The 21648-nt window shown below is 36.9% G+C and overlaps 5 protein-coding genes across 6 annotated transcripts; all 5 read left to right on the top strand.

Moving 5' to 3' along the window:
* Positions 1-3624: 3624 nt before the first annotated feature.
* Positions 3625-8013, top strand: LOC103323299 (protein TRM32). The gene is made up of 5 exons (XM_008225289.2): positions 3625-3764; positions 4292-4537; positions 5142-5230; positions 5392-6979; positions 7138-8013. Exons 2-5 carry the CDS (start codon positions 4384-4386, stop codon positions 7749-7751), a joined length of 2445 nt encoding a protein of 814 aa, XP_008223511.2. The 5' UTR covers positions 3625-3764; positions 4292-4383; the 3' UTR covers positions 7752-8013.
* A 237-nt stretch (positions 8014-8250) lies between these two features.
* On the top strand, positions 8251-11338 carry LOC103324067 (GTP-binding protein Obg/CgtA). 2 transcript variants are annotated; one of them, XM_089055922.1, is made up of 6 exons: positions 8251-8373; positions 9001-9213; positions 9334-9442; positions 9618-9700; positions 9790-9852; positions 9978-11338. In XM_089055922.1, exons 2-6 carry the CDS (start codon positions 9079-9081, stop codon positions 11043-11045), a joined length of 1458 nt encoding a protein of 485 aa, XP_088912048.1. In that variant the 5' UTR covers positions 8251-8373; positions 9001-9078; the 3' UTR covers positions 11046-11338. The 2 variants fall into 2 exon arrangements, with proteins under 2 accessions (XP_088912048.1, XP_088912051.1); XM_089055925.1 differs by having other exon boundaries at positions 8283-8373; positions 9776-9852.
* Positions 11339-14506: 3168 nt separating this feature from the next.
* Positions 14507-15732, top strand: LOC103323310 (metallothionein-like protein 1A). The gene is made up of 3 exons (XM_008225301.2): positions 14507-14667; positions 14757-14840; positions 15411-15732. The coding sequence occupies exons 1-3, from the start codon at positions 14621-14623 to the stop codon at positions 15502-15504; spliced, it is 225 nt and encodes a 74-aa protein (XP_008223523.1). The 5' UTR covers positions 14507-14620; the 3' UTR covers positions 15505-15732.
* Positions 15733-17533: 1801 nt separating this feature from the next.
* On the top strand, positions 17534-18290 carry LOC103323321 (metallothionein-like protein type 2). The gene is made up of 3 exons (XM_008225310.2): positions 17534-17693; positions 17810-17887; positions 17967-18290. Exons 1-3 carry the CDS (start codon positions 17632-17634, stop codon positions 18058-18060), a joined length of 234 nt encoding a protein of 77 aa, XP_008223532.1. The 5' UTR covers positions 17534-17631; the 3' UTR covers positions 18061-18290.
* Positions 18291-18997: 707 nt separating this feature from the next.
* LOC103323331 (Tetratricopeptide repeat (TPR)-like superfamily protein) lies at positions 18998-21217 on the top strand. The gene is made up of 2 exons (XM_008225321.3): positions 18998-19395; positions 19881-21217. Exons 1-2 carry the CDS (start codon positions 19060-19062, stop codon positions 21129-21131), a joined length of 1587 nt encoding a protein of 528 aa, XP_008223543.2. The 5' UTR covers positions 18998-19059; the 3' UTR covers positions 21132-21217.
* Positions 21218-21648: the final 431 nt, after the last annotated feature.

Raw genomic sequence — 21648 nt, 5'->3', positions numbered from 1 at the left:
ATCTTTGGTGCATGGATGAAATAAACGCTCTTAACCCTACCTTCACATACTTATGAGAAGATCTTGATGCAGCCTGAGAAGATTTGTAGCTTGCTCTTAACCAATTGAGCTTTAAGTCTCTTACTTATTACTATTGAATTTAGTTCATATAAATGTTTCATAGAAAAATTTCCTCTAGTTTAATTATAAATTTTGAATTTATTAGTATAAAAGGTGGGCATATATGGATGGATCAAGATAACAATAAACTTTTTATTAATTTTATTTGAAAAGAATCATGTTGGTACAGCGAGGGACAATGTGCTTTTTGAAATTCCAATCATATGTTCTTAGAGCAAACGGGAGAAGTGGGGAACTGACCCAGGAACAAATTTAAACAAAAAAGAGGCTGTGCTTAGCTCTGCTTCTGCTTATTTTTGTTGCTTTATGCATAAAATATTGCTTTCACAGGAATAACAGAACAACTTGCATATCAAATATCTGTTTGTCTAAAACAGAAAAAAAAAAAAAAAAACTTGCATATGAATCTTACAGCTGCTAATAAGGTTGCCAAATGATGCCAAATTTTCCCAACAAAGCCTGATTTTTAAAATTTGGCGCAGCAAAATCTGCAGAAGTTGCTCCTTTGGGGAGGATAGAATATGGTGTGATGGTGGGTTTGAAGCATCGATTTATTGGGGAACTTCTGCATGCGTCGCTCACATTGTACTTTTTTTTTCAGTAACAAAGAAAATTGGCGTAACCCTTCGTGTACATGATTTTAAGATAAAAATTTGATACGTGCAAATATCCAAAGCTACATGCGTGAAGTAAATTTGGCATGTTTTGTATGGTAAAAATTCGAACCTAGGATTCAGTTTACAAGATTTCTTGTACTTACCATTTTATTAACTAACGACATGTGACATGTATGCTGTACACAGTGGCGAATCTAATAAGGAGCCAGTGAAGGCACTAGCCCCCACTCAGTCTTGTTCTATATATATGAAGGTGCCAAGTTTTCATGATATTTTCTGTTGAATGGGGCAAACTGTTTGATAAAATGCCTCAAAGAAGGGCAAAGGGGCAAAGGAATGGACAAGACTTGGGCTGCATTAGGCAAGACTTTACAGATTGTTGGTATACTCCATTATCCAATGCAACCTAGGCCAGACTTTACAAGTTTTTGCTCTTAGGAATGAAATTTTCTAGATCCGCACAATGGATGTATAGATTAAATTGTATCTTTATCTTCAAGGTGCTTGTGGGAAGAGAGAGAGAGGGCATAATCCTTCCTTCTATACAAATAAATAAGGACTCCAATAACTAATCCAATGGAAACTCTGCCCAAATGAAAAACTAAAGGCAAAAAATAAAAATAAAGGATTTTGAAAAATGAATCAAATTAAAATAAAATTGGGCAGGCCTGTAAATTCCAATAAGCCTCTTAACCACTAGGAGAATTGGGCCAAACCTTATAGGCTTTTGTAGGTTTTTGGGCTTTTTTGGGACACAGACTCTGACTAGGTAGTCTTTGTTTGTCGTTCACCATTTCAAAGTGATGAGCTCTGGTTTTTTCTTTCGGGTCAACCATGTATTAGATTCCAAGCGGAAAGGCAAACGCAAGGAATTCATAGAAAGCAGTATATGAGACAAACTACACTACATAAGCACTTTCATCTGAATTGCTACAATCCAGCAAAAGAAGGAAAACTCCAACCAAGTGATGAGCTTGGTTCGTATCACAAATAGTCTAAAATTCCAAATTTGGAGAAATTTTTCGTCGTGATGCTAATTCACGTATTAAATTTTGAGTGAATCACATCATTTATATTGTGGACTTAGAATACAATATTAATAAATAATAAAAAATATACGTGTTACAACATCAATAGAATAATAACACCATATAATAATAATGAAACTATCACACTAAAAATTACTTCCAAATTTAAAAGCTTAGACTATTTAGATTGCCAAAATTTCTAGGATTCATACGTTATTGAATTGAATCCAACAAGGACAAAGTTAGTCAGCAGCCACATTTCTGTTGACCTAAATTCAGTTCCAATCCAACAAATATCTCATGCATTGAATTGAATTCTAGTTCATGTGTTTCCAAGTCAACTTTCACAATTTCTAGAAAACCAACAACAAGTGCAGATCGTACACGTTATATCTGCGCAGCAATTTTTTAAGTTTCAGACTTACTATTTCATGCAAAATGGTAAAACAACATTATACAACATTGAAAACATAAACATAAACTTGTTATGATTATCCCAAGTGATCTGCAATGCAAGATCCTTTTGAGCTTTGACTAGCTGCTCAAAGTCCCTTTCCGGCCTAACATTTTGTACAGAATATTGAAATATTCAAGCACAATTTCGAGTGTGTGGACCTGCACAATGGGTTTGAACAAGTCAAAATATTGCAAGTGGCATACATTTGCAAAGAACTTTAATTATTCATATTGAGGCCAAGTAAAAAACTTTACTCATCAAGGCTTTCAAGTTTCAACCCTAATCTGTTTCTCCCCCCTTTCTTCTTTTTTAGGACAGTATTGAAGATGTTTTATATATATAAAAAGATTTGTTTACCCTTTGATATGATTCTCAATAACTTTATGTCTTTGTTTTGCAAACACTAGCAGTGCATAGCCATTATGAAAGTAGAACTACCTTACAGAGTGTAGATCATTCTACACCACTTAAACTATAAGTCGGTTATTTCATTAAGCTGTAGTAAATCCTTTTGAGATAAAACTGCACACTTGATGGGTCCATTGGTCTTATCTTCACCCTATGCTATACTTAGGTATTTGAGGGCATGTTCAAAACTGCTTTTGAAATGACTGAAAATTCTTTTAAATAACTAAAAACACTTATGATAACGTTTGATAGACAAAATTAAAACCTATTAGTGATTCACGAAGCACTTCTAAGTGCCTTTTCATGCCACGTTTGGATTTTTAATAAAGAATTTGTTGGGATTTAAATAAAAGAGTTTTTGCTAGAAGCGCTCAAGAGTAAAGAAACATTCCCAAACGAACCTTAAGTTGGAAACAATAGTACACACACGAGAGGCCAACACGAGGCGGGACCCCCAACATTAAGATCAAATTATTTTTGGTCTCCCAACATCAAGATCAGCATGATTGATGCATGTGATGCTTCTGGAAATGAGATCAAAAGTACTAATAAGTAAGACCAAAGAATCCAAATACATGAACAATGCTATAATAGTGTTAGGAAAGAGTTTTGAGCTTCTTGTTGTAGTATATTGGAGACAACAAGGGCACTTGGAACAATGCAAATAAGTGATTGAATATCAGTTGACTAAGTTGTTATCCTTTTATTGAATTGAACAACATTTCAACTAACAACAAAAACATTTCAACTAACATCAACCATAAAACTAAATCAAATAATCTAATCTAACCACCAATACTATCTAATCAACTTTAGCCAAACCCTTTTAAATCCTCATACTTTTAGGTTGATCTAATCTACATAGCTAGCTTGGACCAAGGCTTGAAAGAGAGAGCTTGGACCATTTCATTGTAAAATTCTTGGCGGGTAAGAGGTCCCTGTTTCTCTTTCCCGGGTCCTCTCTCTCTAACTGGAAGACCAACTATTACTTTTCGTTTCTCATATCGTATACGCCACTTACCAATATATCATTTTAAGCTCCGAAGTTTTTGAGCTCACAGCTTGTCCCTTACCTTATTCAAAGCCTGCCATAGTTTTGCAAACTGTTGTTGCATGCTTCCAAAGCTTCTCAAGGTTCAGAGCTCTGTTTGTTTTTCTGTTACCTTTTGGTTGCTTAATTCATGTATTAATTGCTAGCGTTGTTTGTGCAGCCATTAAATATTCCCTTTGGTTTTGTCACTTAAATATTCTCTTTGTGTTTGTCTCTGCTTGATTCTTAAGTTTATAACGGAAGTTCTTTCATCCCTGTTTCTCTTTTTTTTTAATGTTTTGGGTTCGAGCTTTTGGACCTCAAACGTGTATAGATGTTATGAACTTTGGTAAAGTTGCAAGCTTTTTGAGTTGGTTTTATGAAAATGAAATTGGGTATTTGCTCCCGCCTTTGAATTTTGAATTAGAGGCTCTGAAAAATATCATAATCACTGTTTAAAAGCCTGTTTTCCATCTTGTTTAGAATCTGTTTGATATGTTTTTCTGACAGGCTTTTGGGGAAATTTAATCTGAATTTATATGCTAGGAGGTTGAAGTACTGGTTAAAATACTCAACTTTGGAGATTGAAGTACATGGAGGTTCTAACTTCTGTCTTCTATGTTTTTTCCAGGATTTTCAAGAGACGTGTCTTAGAAGTTGAGAGATTAAGACTCAAGTGGCTCTCAAATTTCTTTGGTCTGTAGACTTTCTCCTGTACCAAAAATGGGAAAGCAATTGCAGCGCCAGGACTCTGGTGTTGAGAGCAACCGTCCAGGCTGCATGTGGAGCCTAATGCATATGCTTGATTACCATCACTGGAATAATGTCAAAAATATGCTTCCACACAGAAAGCGCGCAGGAGGGAGACGAGTCAGATGTAAGCCAACTCAATTCACCCCAGCACATCCTTTCCGCTGTTCATGTGTGATCCTGTTTTTGATAACTTGATACAGAAAACTCATAGTGAAAAATCTTCTGTAATGATATCTCATGCAAAGCTTCTAAGTTTATGAAAGTGTGAAGCGCTTGATTTGTGGTCCTGTGCATGTTTGATTTGGGATGAACCAATGTTAATTCTGCAATGCTATTGCTAGATTTTTGTTCTCTTACTTATGCAGATTATTTTGCTTCTAAAGCGGCTTATCAGATGCCCCATCTAGGAAGTAACTATTTTAGGCCTATAGGCCAAAACAGAAGGAACTATTGAAACCAATATATATTTTTCCAACGGAAGAACTGCTTCTACCTATATGTCTATTTAGATACGAATTATTTACCATTTCATAATTCAACTTTTTCGTAAAGAACGAAGAAGAGGCATCGTTACAACCATCATTTTGAATTAAGAGTAGCAAATGGTACAGTAGGTGCAAAGACTTTTCACTTAGCAAATCATTCTCTTAATGCACAGACGGCTGTTTACATTCACATATCAGTATTTGATTTATATGAGCTTAGCACAATACATTTCTTGCTTGCAGGCAACTATGGAAGTAGGAAAGCAACTTTGAACAGTCGTGACATTGGTCAAAGCGAAGAATTTTCAGCTGCTGATGCTGAACCTTTGCTGGTAAGTTCATGTCATTCTGATTAAATACAGAATTCAAAAATGCAAGTTGTGATTTGACATCATGTATTTGTGGTTATCAATAACCTCAAGACAGAACACAGAAGTGCTTCTCTGACTTGTTATGAAACATAAGCTGACAGTACCTTAATGTTTTATATTAGGTCAAACGTCCCAGTACAGAAATTAGCTCAGCAAAGAAAAGGTCTGGTAAATCTCGCACAAAAGCATCAAGTGCTAAAGAGAAACCTCGTGAAGAAAGCACCAAAAGCTGGATTTTAAGCTTCCATGTGCAATCATGGTTGTGGCGTACGAGCGAAGTGCATGATGTACAGCCTTCAGAAAATTGTTTGGATAAAACAGGAAAGAGAGGCAGCACTAGTCCCAGCAAGAAACAGGCACTTTCTACAGAAGAAAGTGAAAAAGTCATGGAATTGGCACCGAACCAGAAGCCAACAAAGACTAACCAGGCACATAAAGACATTTCCAGTGACCAGTTTAATGACCATGCTGATATTCTGGAGATATTTAAGGCAAACAAGGAATTTTTCTTAAAAATCCTACAAGATCCAGATGTTAATACAAACCAGTTTCATGGCCTGCAAAATTCCAAGAACAAAGTCAGACTAACAAAATCAAGGTCATTTCCTGTAGCTGATTCATCTCAAGCTAGAAATATTAGGCCTAAGAGCACACTTAAACACAAGCAGAATGAAGTTTGGTCCTTCCCCAAAGGAGAAATACTGCTTTCTGGTACTCAGACACCAAAGTTAGTGACATCCGAATCTCATGAGGATTATTCTATGAAGTCCATGCCTTACGTGGTTGGTGATATCAGTGTAGGCAGCAGTGTCATGAAACAAGAAACAAGCTTTTCTTCTCCGGGTTTGCCTGAGGGATTTAGTCACCAAGGGTGGAATCAGTTGGTCATAAATCGTTTCAAAGATATAACGCAGAAGCTAATGCATGCAATTCAGGAGGGCAAGAAGGAAAATGCTGACCCTTCCATTAAGGCACTCTTCCGGAAAGACCCTTCTGGATGTGATGAGAAAGAATTGTCTGAAACTCCGGATATAGCCATGGGACAACAGAGAAACAAGATGGATGGTTTTGATGATAATCTTGGGAAGCCAAGAATTCGCCGTGCAAGAAGAACCTCCTCTTTAGATGAGTCACTGAATAGATATACTCAGTTGTTTGAGTCTAGCTACAGCAGTGATCAAAGCAAGTGGGATCGCTCTAGGAGCTTAAAGTTGAAAAGTGAAGAAAAAGTTCCTTCAACTGGGAATGCTCAGAAATTCACTAGAAGGAATCTCTCATTGCCTGATCTTGACTATTTTTGTTCCACCTTAAATGGGGCACCGAAAGATGCTTTTCGTTTAGGGATGCCAGTTAAAAATGCTGTGGACCACAATACGAATAAGGAAAGTGATGGTCATGTTGATCCCAAGACAGTGAGCTTTCCTGTAGATACAGCAGATAAGTCTGAACAACTAGATGCTATTACAGAGACAGAGTTTCAGAATAACATGGTAGAAAGAAGTGAAAGCAGTGGTAATATTATTGACTCAGAGGACCTTGATGAGCATTTAGTTGAGCCAGCAATAGGAGAAATCAGAACTCACCAGAAACAAGAGATTGGTTTAAGAATGAATCCAGAAAGTGAGCTAGCACAACCAATTGAAAGTTCTATTCTTGAACCTAATCTTTCAGACTATACAACTAGCCATGCAGAGTTTTCAACCTCAGAAGGTAAGCAACTTTCTGCACAGTGTTCAACCTCAGAGTTCTGAGTATTCTATGTTTCATTATGTTAAAAAACTAAGTATCTCTATCAATGATCAAGTGCTAATGCATCGTTTTCGTGCTATGTATGATTTGATCTAATTGGTTTGCCAAAATTGTATCAGGTTCAGAGATAAATCCTAGGAGCTCCCATGTGAACGAGTCAGACTGTTTAGCAGCCTCCCGCAACATTGTAAACACTGAAATTGAACACAAGAGTGTGGACAATCACTCCGCGAGATTTGTATTCAATAAAGTGGATGATCCCGATTCTGAATTCAATTATGTGAAATATGTTCTTGAGCTGTCAGGCTTCATAGGTCATGAGGACCTTGGGACATGGCACTCACAGGACCAGCCTTTAGATCCTGCATTATTCAAGGAACTGGAGGCTTGCTTTCAGCATGAACTTGATCACCAGCTTCTGTTTGATTTAGTTAATGAGACACTGCTTGAGGTTTATGAAAGATCATACACCTACTTCCCAAGAGCCTTGTCCTTGAGTGGATGCATCCGTCCAATGCCCAAAGGGCACCATCTTCTTGATGATGTATGGACAAGAGTTAGCTCATACCTGAGCTTGAGGCCGGAGATGGACCAGTCGTTGGATGATGTCGTGGCTCGAGATTTGGCAAAGGGTGATCGCTGGATGAACCTGCAATGGGACACTGAGTGTGTGGCACTTGAACTTGAGGATTTGATATTTGATGAACTATTAGATGAAGCTATTTGTATTTGATATTGTTTAGGCCAGATCACAAGCTGCTAGCTTAAGCCTTGTACATAGAAATTTTTGTATGTAGTTTATTAATATCTCATATGTAGGTACCTTAGATTTTGTTTGATGTCATTGTACTTGAATGTCATCTGTGCATTCAAATTTAGTGAATGCAAAAGGTTTCTAGTGTAAAAATTTGTCACTCTCCGAAACTTGGGACGGGACATTGCTTGTTCTAAATTTATTATGGTATATGCAAAAGTTTTTCTAATTTATTTTAAAATCATATATATATTACTACTACTTAACAAATTTAAATATTTATACTTTTTTTTCTTAGCAAATATGGTAGCAGATGAGTTAACTAATCTTGGTAATCAGCTCGATTATCTTTGTACATGGATTTGTAATTTTCCAAATATTGTGGCTCTAAAGCTTTAATCTGATCTTAGAGCCCACCAATCATTCCCAGCCCATCAGCCCATCAGCCCACCAGCCCACCAGCCCACCCACTGTTCTTCTTGTGCAGCCTGCAAGCGCTTGCTTTCCCTCGTTCTCGTTGCAGGCTCTCTCTCCCCCGCAAGTCGCAAGTTGCAAGCTTCAACCTCCTTCATCCTCTAATCCAACAGCGACGCCTAACAAGGTGGGTATTCTCTATGATTCTCCTTGATTATTGCTATATTCAATGAGGACATTTTTGTGGGTTCTGTTTTTCCCCAACGCTGACTAGCTTCGGTTTCTTTTGGTATTTCGAATATTTTTCTTAACCACTAGTGTTCATGGGGTTTAAGAGTTGTGGGTTCAAGCATAAACAGTGTTCTAATTCAGATGCTATCCTTGTTACTTTGATTGCAACATATAGTTTGTTTATCTCTATTCATTACTGATAATTTCTGGGACTTCGTTCTATACTGTTTCCTGCCTTTTTGTTTCCTCTGGTAATATACAGTTTCTTGCTGCTGGTAGTTTTAAGTAAAAGGGATTTGTGATTCGCATAGATAATATAGTGTATAAGGTAATTTACATAAAGGGTGACCTCTGGCTAATTTCTTAGATTAAACCCATGATAAATTTGAAGGTTGGTGATGATTGTGGTGAGTTTAGTGGCAGTTATGCATTAAATAGCACAAAATTTCTTGTATAGATGTGTAGCTGTTCATTTGTCCGTTTGAAAGGCCGTCTTAATTTATGCAATGGACTAAAAATTTCAGAAAGAAAACATCTTTCTCACTGTTATATCATATTCCGTTTTTGTTTTCTGCGTCTCTAGCATCACATGATAGCAAGGTGATAGCTGGTTTACATTGAAGGCATAAGAAGAGTTTGAGGGGTAAGAAAAATAAGACAGATGCGGGCGCACCTTACAAAATCGCTTTTGCACATAAAGGCCTTGAGGCAGCCTTCCAAGTCTCCATGGTTTTTTTTGTGTTCTTCTTCCTACTGTGATGCTCCTCACAAGAAGTCAAAGCTTGCCCCTCTACAGGTTGCTACATTCCTGCCTCTCTCTCATCAGGCCTTATTCTTCCCAGTTTTCTTCATTTGATTGTCTTTTTCTAAAGCAACATATCTTCGGATATTTGGGATTTTCTTTCTTTCTTTGTAGGAAAGGAGAATGATAGACAGGTTCAGGCTTTATGCTAAAGGGGGTGGTGGTGGCAGTGGTTGCACCAGCACTCGCCGTAGTCGGCATGATCGCCGAGGAAGACCTGATGGTTGGTTCTCTATAATAGTTCAATGACTATAATCATCTTTTGATTGAGCAGCGTGTTATATATTTACTTCAAATCAAGCTACTTCAACAGTTTTATGATTTTTCTTTTGGAAATTGTGAAAATTTCTTCTCTGTGGCATTCCTGCATTTTCCATCTAACCCCGGAGCTAATGTAGGTGGGAATGGTGGAAGAGGTGGTGATGTGATTTTGGAATGTTCCCCAAGAGTTTGGGACTTCAGCGGTTTGCAACCTCACCTTGTATGTACCTCTTATCTTTCCCATCTTTCTGAACTATGTTTAGCTTTATGGTCCACCATTGTTATTGAGTATTAGTTATGTCGTTCCAGATTGCACAGAGAGGGGGACATGGATCCTCAAAGAATAAAATTGGCACCAGAGGAGCAGATAAGGTATCTGTGTTTAGCAGTCCTACTTACCTGCATGATTGTGCCATATAGTTTGTCGTATGCCACCTATCCAAATCAGAATGCAGAATTGATAGTAAATTTTTTTTCTCTTTTATTTTTTTGGGTAGGTTGCCCAAGTGCCCATTGGCACTGTGATTCATATTATGAAGGGTGAAATTCCTTCTGTAGTTGTAAGCCATTTTTCTGAAGATTTGGATCCATGGGAGATTCCAGGTATGCCTGTTGGTGATGCAACTGGATCTGACCAGCACTGTGCCCTTTCTAGCCTAAATACAGAAGAGGATACTGGCAGCTCATCATCTCAACCTCAAAGAACCGTTGAGGAATCAGCTGGCAAAACCACCCAAGTTGGATCAACTGATATTCATTCTCAATCTTCATCTTCTTCATCTGAGAGTTGCACTGAAGATGAGACAGAGAAAAAAGAACAACTTCAGTTGAATGTTGCTGAATTGACTGTACAAGGCCAACGAATAACTATTGCTGGTGGAGGGGAAGGTGGTTTGGGTAATGTGTCCTCTGTGAAAGTATTTGATGATGAGGAGTCGTCCATTCGTGTTGGTTTGCCTGGTTCTGAAGCTGTTCTTATATTAGAGCTAAAGAGCATTGCTGATGTGAGCCTAGTGGGAATGCCAAATGCCGGTAAAAGCACTCTATTAGGGGCTATATCGAGGGCTAAGCCTGCAGTGGGCCATTATGCCTTCACAACTCTTAGACCCAATTTGGGGAATCTGAACTTCGAGGACTTTTCACTCACAGTTGCTGATGTTCCAGGACTCATCAAGGGTGCACATGAGAATCGCGGACTTGGACATGCATTCCTGCGGCACATAGAACGAACAAAAGTTATAGCTTATGTGGTAGACTTGGCTTCTGCATTGGATGGTAGAAAGGGAACACCGCCTTGGGAACAGCTTAGGGATTTAGTTTTAGAGCTTGAGTACCATCTAGAGGGTTTATCAAATCGGCCATCCTTGATAGTAGCAAATAAAATAGATGAAGACGGTGCTGAAGAAGTGTATGAAGAATTGAAAAGAAGGGTGCAAGATGTTTCTATATTCCCTGTATGTGCTGTTTTGGAGGAAGGAGTGCCAGAGCTAAAAACTGGTCTTAGGATGCTTGTGAATGGTGAAATTTCAGACAGACTCCATTTAGATAAAATTATGGTTGACTAAAGTTTAGTGATATCTCTGCAGAAAAGAATATTGTTTTGCCGGCATAGCACAATGATCAATTGTTTGAGTTGTAGAGTTTCAATTCAGATTGTAGGTATTTCAAAGCCAACGTGAGTTGTAGATTTACATTGTTTTGCAGTATCCATACTAAGTTTTGCACATGAACATCACACTCTCAGTTTAGAACTACACTTCTGTAAGGCAATCATTTCTTTTCAGTGTCAGTATACCCATGTATGTATTGTAACCCAAAAATGAAATTTCAAAATATGAACAAATGATTTTTCTTTTTAGTGGTCAGACAGACTCATCATGTTAGCAAATATGTTTGAATCACCAGATTGAAATGAAGATCAAGCTCACTAATGTGATTTGATTTGCAAGATCCTTGGTTATGTGTCTGATCGATTCAGATCCTTTGTTATGTTTTCTGATGTCACTATTTAATTATTTTCTCAATATAAACTTCTAATTCTAAGTTTTGACACTAAGCACACACAGTATTGAAATACAGTATATACTATATAGACATTGGATCATTGATGTAATCTATTTTATACATGTCAATGTCAGGTATAATAATGCGAAGAAGATGATAAACCACATAAAACAATTACGTTTGGATTTCAGACGATAATAACTTTGCCAACATGTTTAATATTTTAATACCCCACAAGATATCAGCAAGTTAGAATAACTTTGGAGGAATTTATTTCTTGTTTTTGTTTTTAAATTAATTTTTGTTTTTAATAAAAAAAGAATGGAAGGGAAATGGAGAAGAACCTGGGAGGAAAAGAAAAAGAAAAGTAGGCCACAAGTGGTGAAGAGATTTGAAGAGAATATCATCTCACTTTTGGAGTCACGATTAAAGAATGGTCCACAATCAGGGGATAGAAGGCCTTGAAGGCCCACCATAGGAAATGGTTGATCAATAATGAGAGAGGCTCCTTTCATCTCTTTTCTGTGTCTATTCCAAAACACATGTGAGGAGAACTAAACTACAACAACATAAATCAAACACGAAAAGTGAGGATGGACAGAGATTTGGCATAGCACAACTTGCAAGTGCAGAGAGAGTACTTATCTTCATATCTAAAGTAAAGTCTTGTCTTCCACCCTTTCTTTCTCATGAATCTTTAGGCCTCTTTTGTATAAAAAGAAATTAACAAATTTGTGTCAATAATTTGAATCAAGAATTTGACGAGTCAAGGTTAACTTAAAAATGTCGGAAAATACTAAGTAAAAGGATACACAGACTCCATTATAGAAACCACTTGCATTTAAGGTCAGAAATCACTAGCGATGTGCACATAGAAGAGCTATCATATCATTCCTTAAACATGTAATCAATTCGATTGGTGTTGTTTTTGAAAACTGTATCGCATACCAAAAGCCCTTTTTAGACTGTCTTTTAGCATCAACCTTCCTAGACGTTAAGAGATCGTAGTGGGTTGGATTCCAAAGGGGCCACCAAAGTTTATGTCTATAAGAAAAAAAATTATACTAATTGTTCTGGGACCCCGGACAAGAACATTTCAAAATTTTCTTTCATCTCTTTGATGTGTGCATTTAATAAGTCTTCCAAGCAAGCAGCAGACTTCATGCCTTCTTAAGATGTCATTTACCAAGACAATTAATTATCGGCCAAAACAAAACTTAGGTCAATTAAAATTTATTTAAATAAAACTGACAATTGTTTAATTTATCCAAAACAAGTGCAATTATTATTATTTTTATATTATTTTCAATAGGAGAGTGATATGGGGTGTTTGATAAGCCCGAAGTTGATTGATAACTTGATACCATAGCATAATAATCTCAGAAATTTACCACAGAAAATGACCATTTTGTCAATTCATGTATGTTTGGTCGATCTGTCCATTCCAGGACTGATACTTCTATGGATTTATTAGTCTGAGGCTTTGCCCATATTTTAGTGAATCTTTATCTTGTTTACTGCTACAAGGCCTAGGTTAGTTGCCTTGAGGCAGAGAGCTTCATGTATATAATAATAAAAAGACAAGCCATTGAATCTAGCAATTAACCATGACTAGCTTCATCTAATCAAGTTTTTTCAAAACCATAATCATAGCTCTCTGGTTCATAACATTGGTTTCTACATGAATATGAAAAAGCAGCCACTTGGTGGATGCGCATGTGCCTTTTTCATGAAAATTTTATGCAAAGGAACCTTTTTGATGGAAAGAGCAAGTGGAAAAGAAATTGAAAACCCCATTTCACTATGAAAAAGGAAGAACTCTTCCACAAATAAATAAGTAGTTGAGGGAATTCATTTGGGTGGTGCACATGAATGATAAGAATTAGATCCCAAACTTCCATTTTCAACATTGATTCTCAATTTAAGTTTTAGAGTATTAGGTCTAGTCCAATAGTTGAGGGAATTCATTTGGGTGGTGCTCATGAATGATAAGAAATTAGATCCCAAACTTCCGTTTTCAACATTGATACTCTATTTAAATTTTAGAGCATTAGGTCTAGTCCAGTAGAAAAAGGTATTGACTTGCATATCAAAGGTCTTAAGTTTGAACCTATTGAAAACTTGACAATACGGGTGAATTTTATTAATGACAAAAAAATACACTGGGGACATATGAGCCTTACCCTTCAAAATGTTAGTACATGTAGATAAAAACATACTTAAATAGTTAAATATCTAATTAAAAGCCAGAAAATGTCATCAATTGTAAATAAGAAACTATGCCTTTATCAAATCTTCAATTAACATGTCAAAGACTAATCAATTTATCAAAATCCCTAATTAATAATTCATACAAGCAAGAACACCAAAGTCAATTTCAATTCCTATTTTGCCATCATGAGAGAGAGAGAGAGAGAGAGGGAATCCAAAAATTCCAGTTTCTGACTTTTACATATACAATACAACTGATTCGCATAAACATCACCCTTGTCAAGAAGGTTTCAGGAAATATGATGTTCTCACGTAAATACATTCTAAGAAGAGTAAAGAACTGCAGGTGGTAAACTGGATTAGATTAGCTATTTCAGTTCATAGTGATTGCCAATTTGCTACATAGTCTAAAAGGTAGGCTTGACTTGGACGACTTCCATCGTGTTGATAATTCCAGCACAGAGAGGAGATGACGAGGCCTCTTCATTTTTATTTTAATGATGAGAGAGAGAGAGAGAGAGAGAGAGAGAGAGAGAGGAAAAGTCAGTCCAGTGGGGTTGGTTGATAAGGTATGCCTAGGCTAGGGTATTAATTTAGTTTTAAAAAAAACAAGTTCCATGGGCTCTATAGCCCAAAATCAAGACAGAAAAGACAAGGTGGATGGATCTCCGTTGGAGTATTTGCGTTGTTGCCTTGTTGGCCGGTGCAAGTAATCTGTTTAAAATTTGATTCATTCTACCTAGCTATCTAGACGTCCAGGATTGCTCCACGTGTACGGTGGATGTCTACCACTTCAACCTTCAACTGCTCTATAAATGACAGCTTAAGGTCCTCACAAGAAAACTCATCCTAGACTTTTGAGTGAATCCAATTCCCTAGCGGTACAAGAATCATCTCCTTCTCCTTCACCAACTTTTGAACAAAAATGTCTTGCAGCTGTGGCTCAAACTGCTCCTGCGGCAATGACTGCAAGTAACTGTTCTATTCCCCTAATATTCTTAATTAGGAATTAATTAAAATGTTTTTGCCTAATATTCTTTTGTCTTATGATATATGTGTAGATGTGGAAAAAAATACCCTGACCTTGAATACTCAGAGACCACTTCTACTCAGACCATCATAGCTGGGGTTGCACCTGTGAATATGTAAGTAATTCTAGGAATAAACTCTCATCAAAATTTCCATGCACATTAAGGGCCTATTTGGGTGTGCTTCTGGAACAGTTAAAAGCGCTTTCTGACAATCAAAAGCGTTTCTGATAACGTTTAGCAGAAATATTTAGAAGCGCTTTCGAGCCATAGAAGCGCTTTTTGGAGAAGCACTTGTCATGTGCTTCTTCAAGAAGTAGTCCCAAGTGCTTTTCCAAGAAGCACTTCGGTTTCTTATGAAAATTTCAACGTCTTTATAATAAAAGCACTTTTGGTAGAAGCGCTTATAAGTAGAAGTGATTCCTAGAGAAGCAGTCCCAAACGAGCGCTAATTAACTATGTTTTGGGTCGTTTGGGAGTGATTCTCGAGAGAAGCACCTTGCATATACTTCCCAATAAAATCACTTAAAGTGATTATTTGGAGAAGTGATTCTTCATAAAAGTGATTGTTGGCCTCTCAATAATCACTCCCAAACAAGACTCCTTAATTTCAAGACATATATGCTAAAAATAGGTTAAAATTAATTAAATTAAATTAAATTAAATTGATTTGTATTATAATTGCAGGTACTATGAGGGTTCTGAGATGAGCTATGGAGCAGAGAATGACTGCAAGTGTGGCTCAAGCTGCAGCTGCAGCTCATGCAGCTGCAACAAATGACCAAAGCTAGACGAGGTCAAGAAAAAGCTGTGATGGTGGTTTCTATAAATAAGAAAAGACATGAAAGTTGGGTTTTAGTGCTTACTGTAAAATAATAAGATTGCCATTTGATCTGCAAATCCATGATCTCTCCTAGCTAGCTAGCTAGGGTTTGTGATTTGCTTTGTGGCTTGTGGTTACCTTTGTATGTTAGATCTTTCTTAAGTATATGTGTTTGTTGTTCTCGTTTCTTCTGGATTTGACTTTGATGCATGTCTGTTTGGGGTTTTCACAGACTATATGGAAGGATGCATGACACCAGCACAAGTACTGGTCATGATGATCCATAATACTTTTTTTACGGATGTGACTGGAATCGGATTTCAAGTCTTCAACCACCCATACGTACGCAATAGAAAAACCCAAAAGATATTTGTCATATGATCAAGCAAAACCTAGAAAATTTCACTTAGAAATTTAACTACAGAAAATGACCAGTCTGTCATAACACTGGTTAGTTGTTGAATCTAAATGAGTCTTACATATATAATAAAAAGCAACCATTTGGTGCCTTTTTTCTTAAATTTTTTTTTTCTACCCAGAAACTTTTTGATGGAAAGATTGGACTGTCATCAATTTTAAGCATAAAGTGGGAAAGGAAAAATGAAAAGCCCGTTTGACTATTAAAAAGGAACATCTCCTCCACAAATAAGATCACAAATTTGAGTGGTGGACGTGAATGACACGAAATAAGATCCCAACATTGGCAGTACTGTATTTAAGTTTTGAAAAGGATACCTCCAGAGTTGAAAGTTTAGTATTTAAGAATTATATTACAAACACAATTAAACAAAGCTATGAAAGAAACTGTATTATTTAGAAAAAGAACACTAGTGCACACAAGGTTTCGGAGAAAATTATTTTTAAGTCCTGGAAACTTGAATTGTTAACTGTTGGGCTGAATGTCCTTCTTTCGTTGCTTCATTTTATTTTATGTTTTTTTTAAAGTAAATTTTTTAATATTTATGTTAAGTGCACCCAAGTAAATAAAAAATTTCATTAAAGACCAATCATTTTAACAAAAAAGATGCACCAACGGTTAATGTCACCGTCTAAGAATAACAGTCATAATAACTGGAACGGCTTGTTCTTATTTAGAGGCACTTGAGCATTTTATCTTCGTGCCCTCTTATTTTTCCTTATATAGTAAAGCTCCTAAAATTATGTGGGTTTGAAAATTGTCAAATTCTAGCAAAATTGACAAACTTTCCCAAAAAAAAAAGTGAAAAAATTTAACAGTGTCCAAACCACATTAATTTTAAAAGATAACTCCTTTTAAAGAGCCAAATTTTTCTCATCTTACCTTGGCAAAGCGATCACAGGAAGCGTTACCCCCCCTATATTCTTTCGTCACGAAATGAAAATATATAATTTTAGCACAAAAATCAAGGTGGATGGATATCAATCAATTCAATTGGAGAGGTGGGTTCTTTTCTTTCCCTGTTGGACAGTATCTTTTCTTTCCCTGTTGGAGTCTAAGCAATTACTAAACTTTATTTCCTATTTTTATACTTTAAACCATTAATTTTAATAAGTTTTTAGATTATATTTTCGGTTGTAGTATCACTATTTATATTTTGGATGAAGACTTGGTGTGGAAAGTGAATAAAATTGTTAGGTATTTATAGGGAAAACATCCAGAATTTTTTGGTATTTTTTTAAAAAATTTGAATTTTTGCAATTTTTTATGCCATTTGTTTTTTTATACAAATGGAAAGTAGTAGAAAAATGTGAGGGAAAAAATAAAATGGTTATGTATTTATAGGGAAAAAATACAGAATTTTTTGGTATTTTTTAAAAATTCAGATTTTTCGATTTTTGCAATTTTTAGCCAAAAACGAGGACGGATTGTTGGAAAAAAAGGGATGCGATGATGTCACTGACGTCATCGAACTCCAGCTTGGCTGGTGGGAAGCGCAGCTGTTTTCTATCTGGGGGGGCCTTTTGCCCGACTCTATGCCTGCGGTGGAGGTGCTCTAAAGAGCTGCCAAGGCCCTCACAAAACACTCATCCCAGGCTTTGAGTGAATTCAATTACCGAGCATTATAACAACCTTCTCCTTTTCACTCACCAAATCTTTTAACAAAAATGTCTTGCGACAACGGTAGTTGCAAGTGTGGCTCAAACTGCTCCTGCGGCAGTGGCTGCAAGTAACTCTTCTATTCCTCTAACCATGCATGTTATCATTCTCTAGAACATTTAGGAATTATTTAATTTGTTTTTTCGTTTTGCCTAATTTTCTTTTCTCATATGTGTATATGTGTAGTTGTGCCTACCCTGACTTGAGTTACTCAGAGACCACTTCTACTGAGACCATCATTGCTGGGGTTGCACCTGTGAAGATGTACGTTCTTAAAAAAAAAAACTCTCATCAAATTTTCCATGCACATTAACTCTGTTTTAATTTCATGGTATGATTGCAGGTATTATGAGGGTTCTGAGATGAGCTATGGAGCAGAAAATGACTGCAAGTGTGGATCAAACTGCAGCTGCAGCTCATGTGGCTGCCACAAATGATCAAAGCTATGACAAGGCCAAGACAAGCCCATGATCTCTATAAATAAGAAAAGGAGTGTTAAAGTTGAATTTCCAAGTTGGGTTTTAGTGCTTATTGTAAAATAAGATTGCCTTTTGATCTGCAAATCCATGATCTCCTAGCTAGCTAGCTAGGGTTTGTGATTTGCTTTGTGGGTTGTGGCTACATCTGTATGTTACATATTTCTTAATTATATATGTGTTTCCTGGTATGCTTTCTTCTGGATTTGATTTTGAGGCATATGTATCTTATGCATGCTTGGGATTGGAAATGAGAGATCAAATTGTGCTGAAGATGAAATGAGAGCTCTTATTGACTTTTGTTTTGAGCCATTAATTTAGAAGACACAAACTATACACCTGTCTGCGTGACACCAGCATAAGTACTGGTCATGATCCATATCTTATTAAAACAAATTTCTTCTGATGTGACTGGAATTGGATTCAAAGTCTTCAAATATAATTGATTAGTTAAAGAGCCATTTACTTCTGTATTTGAAGTAACCACTGGTTAATTACTGGTGTATAAAATATTTGTCCATTATAATAAGCTCATACTTCTCTTTGATTTGCTTATAAATTTTTGAGAATAGAGAAAAAGCAACCAATTTAATAATTTGATTAGTATATACCCAAGAAACAGTTGTGTGAAATGAACAATCATAACATGTCACGATAACTTTTTCATGTAGCAGTCTATAATTGCAAAATCATATTATTCTTGTTTCACACAAGTTTTTCTGTAGTATAGCCAGCAACCAAAACGAAAAATCTAAAATCTTATCAATGTTGTTCCTTATCAGATTTTAGGGTGCATTTAGAAAATTAGAGATTTATAAACTTGGGTTAGTCAATTTGGGCTTCTAGGTAGGGCCTTGGCTTGAATTTCAGATTTTGGGCTTAAGTAAATGGGTGAATTTTAGCACTTAGCAGCCACCTGATGTAAATTGCTTTCAGTGTTTGCTGCTTCCGAGTAAGAGCATGCAAACGCTGTACCTTGTGATACAGCGCAGGTTCGTTCAGGCGAAACCTCGAACAGTTTATGTCCCATACTTTCCTGCCAATAAAATCTCGTCTAGCTTCAAATTTTTTCTTTGCACCCAAACACCAAATGATTTTACCGAGAAAGTCTCCGAGTCAAAACGAGAAGAACCCAGGTCCTGCTTATCTTATAGGATTGAGAAGCTGCCTAATGGAGAACCAGTTGGGTCTGCTTTCCAGAGCTGGATGGGTGATGGCTTTCCCATTCATAGAGGTGACATCTTTCACGCCATTAACCGTCTTCGGAAGCTCAAGTTGAATAAACGCGCTCTTGAGGTCTCTCTCTCTCTCTCTCTCTCTCTGCTTTCATTTTGATAATACGCAGTTTTAACTGGTTGTCTTTGTTTAGTTGCCTGCCTTTTAGTTGCTGAGAAAATTGAGGAAAAGAAAAATGTGAATTTTTTTGGGTAAAACTTTGAGCATTGCGTTTTATGTTGTTTCTGGGTTCTCAAATTACAATGGGAATATTATATAAGCTCTTGTAGATAGCCAAAGAAATTAGCCTCAGGTAAAGGGAGGTCTTGCTGTTTTTCTTTTCTGGGATAAATAAGGAGGTATTGCCTTTTAAGATTCCATTCCATGTGTGATAAACTATAAATTAGTGCAATATTGATCCTGCAAAATTACATTCTGATGACTAGCAGCCCAATTCCCACTAGCCATACTGCAGCAGGACCACCAATCTTACTACCCTTTTGAAATTTGGACCAATTTGGTGGAGGGTTGATGGATTTTAAAGCTAAAGCTATTGCTTTTGACAGGTAATGGAATGGGTGATCAGAGAAAGGCCCTACAGGCCAAAGGAACTAGACTACTCTTATCTGTTGGAATTTACAACCAAGTTTCATGGGATATCTCAAGGTAAAGAACTCTTTACACGCGTTCCTCTTGAGTTTCAAAATGAGCTGCTTTACAACAATCTTGTGATTGCGTGCTTGGATAAGGGTGCAATAAGGCTTCCACTTGAGTGTATGAAGAAAATGAGGGAATTGGGTCATCCCATTTCACACTTGGTATTTAATCGACTCATTATTCTCCATTCCTCTTCAAGGCGTAAAAAGTTGATAGTGAAAATCCTTGCACAAATGAGGGCTGATAAAGTGGTTCTGCATGCCTCCACATTCAACATTCTCATGAAAATAGAAGCCAACGAACACAATATCGAAGGACTGATGAAGGTATACTCCAATATGAAGCGAGCAAAAGTTGAGCCGAATGAAATATCTCACTGCATCGTAGCTACTGCCCATGCAGTGGCAAGGTTGTATACCGCAGCTGAAGCATATGTTGAAGCCTTAGAGAAGTCAGTTACAGGTAGTAACTGGTCAACACTTGATGTTCTAATTATGTTGTATGGTTACTTAGGGAAGGAGAAGGAGTTAGAGAGAACTTGGGGTTTAGTGAAGGAACTCCCCCATGTTCGGTCTAAAAGTTATGTGATGGCAATTGAAGCATTTGGTAGAATCAGCCAACTGAGCCGAGCTGAAGAACTTTGGTTAGAGATGAAGGCAGCAAAAGGGTTGAAAACTACTGAGCAGTTCAATTCTATGATATCTGTGTATTGCAAGCATGGGCTTATCGATAAAGCATCTAAGCTTTTCAGGGAAATAATGGCGGATGGGTGCAAACCAAATGCCATAACCTTTCGCCATCTTGCTTTGGGTTGCTTAAAAGCAGGATTGGTAGAGGAAGCCATTAAGACTCTAGAGTTGGGGATGAGTTCGACAATGAGCAATGGTGTCAGGAATTCTACCCCATGGTTGGAGACCACTCTTTCAATAATTGAGGCTTTCGCTGAGAATGGTGATGTAGGGAACGTTGAGAAGTTGTTTGAAGAACTTACGAAAGCCAAGTATGCAAGACATACTTTTGTATACAACACTTTAATTAAGGCTTATGTGAAGGCCAAAATTTATGATTCGAATCTTTTGAAGAGGATGATTCTAGGAGGCGCAAGGCCAGACGCCGAAACCTATAGTCTGATGAATCTTGTGGAGCAGTTTCGAACCTGATTCTGAGTTGTAATATAGTTGTAACTTGTATGGTGGTCTGATACATTTAATAAATTAATATTGAACCGTTGATTCCTTACACAAAATGTTTATCAATGATGTAAATGGAAGATAATGCATAAGTTGCTCGTTGAATGTAATGTAATATAGTTGCTTTTCTTATGCGTAATGGACCCGTTTGTGATTAGCCTTTACAACTCAATTCATTGTAAGTGCTGCCGATGCTCAGTCCTTCCTTCAGTGAATTCAACGAAGGTGCAGCCAGTATACTAGCATGTGTCTATCTTTTTCATCATGTGAGCATGTGTCTATTTCTCACACAACATTTAGTCACATGCTGAGAACAATATTTAGTCACATAATGAGAGGGAGACAAATGATACCACTGATAGGGCATACGGGGATACAGATTGCAGTTTACTTTGAGAATTGCTTTTAGGCACTCATCTACTCTCTAGATGCTTATGGTTGACGACATATCAACTGAAGAATAAAATGATTGCCCCAAAATTCAATG

The sequence above is a fragment of the Prunus mume genome, linkage group LG1 (genome assembly GCF_029339155.1).
Source record: "Prunus mume cultivar Tortuosa linkage group LG1, ASM2933915v1, whole genome shotgun sequence".
Classification (NCBI taxonomy): Eukaryota; Viridiplantae; Streptophyta; class Magnoliopsida; order Rosales; family Rosaceae; genus Prunus; species Prunus mume.
Note: the sequence above shows the minus strand (reverse complement) of the source record. Positions and strands in the feature narration are given on the sequence as shown.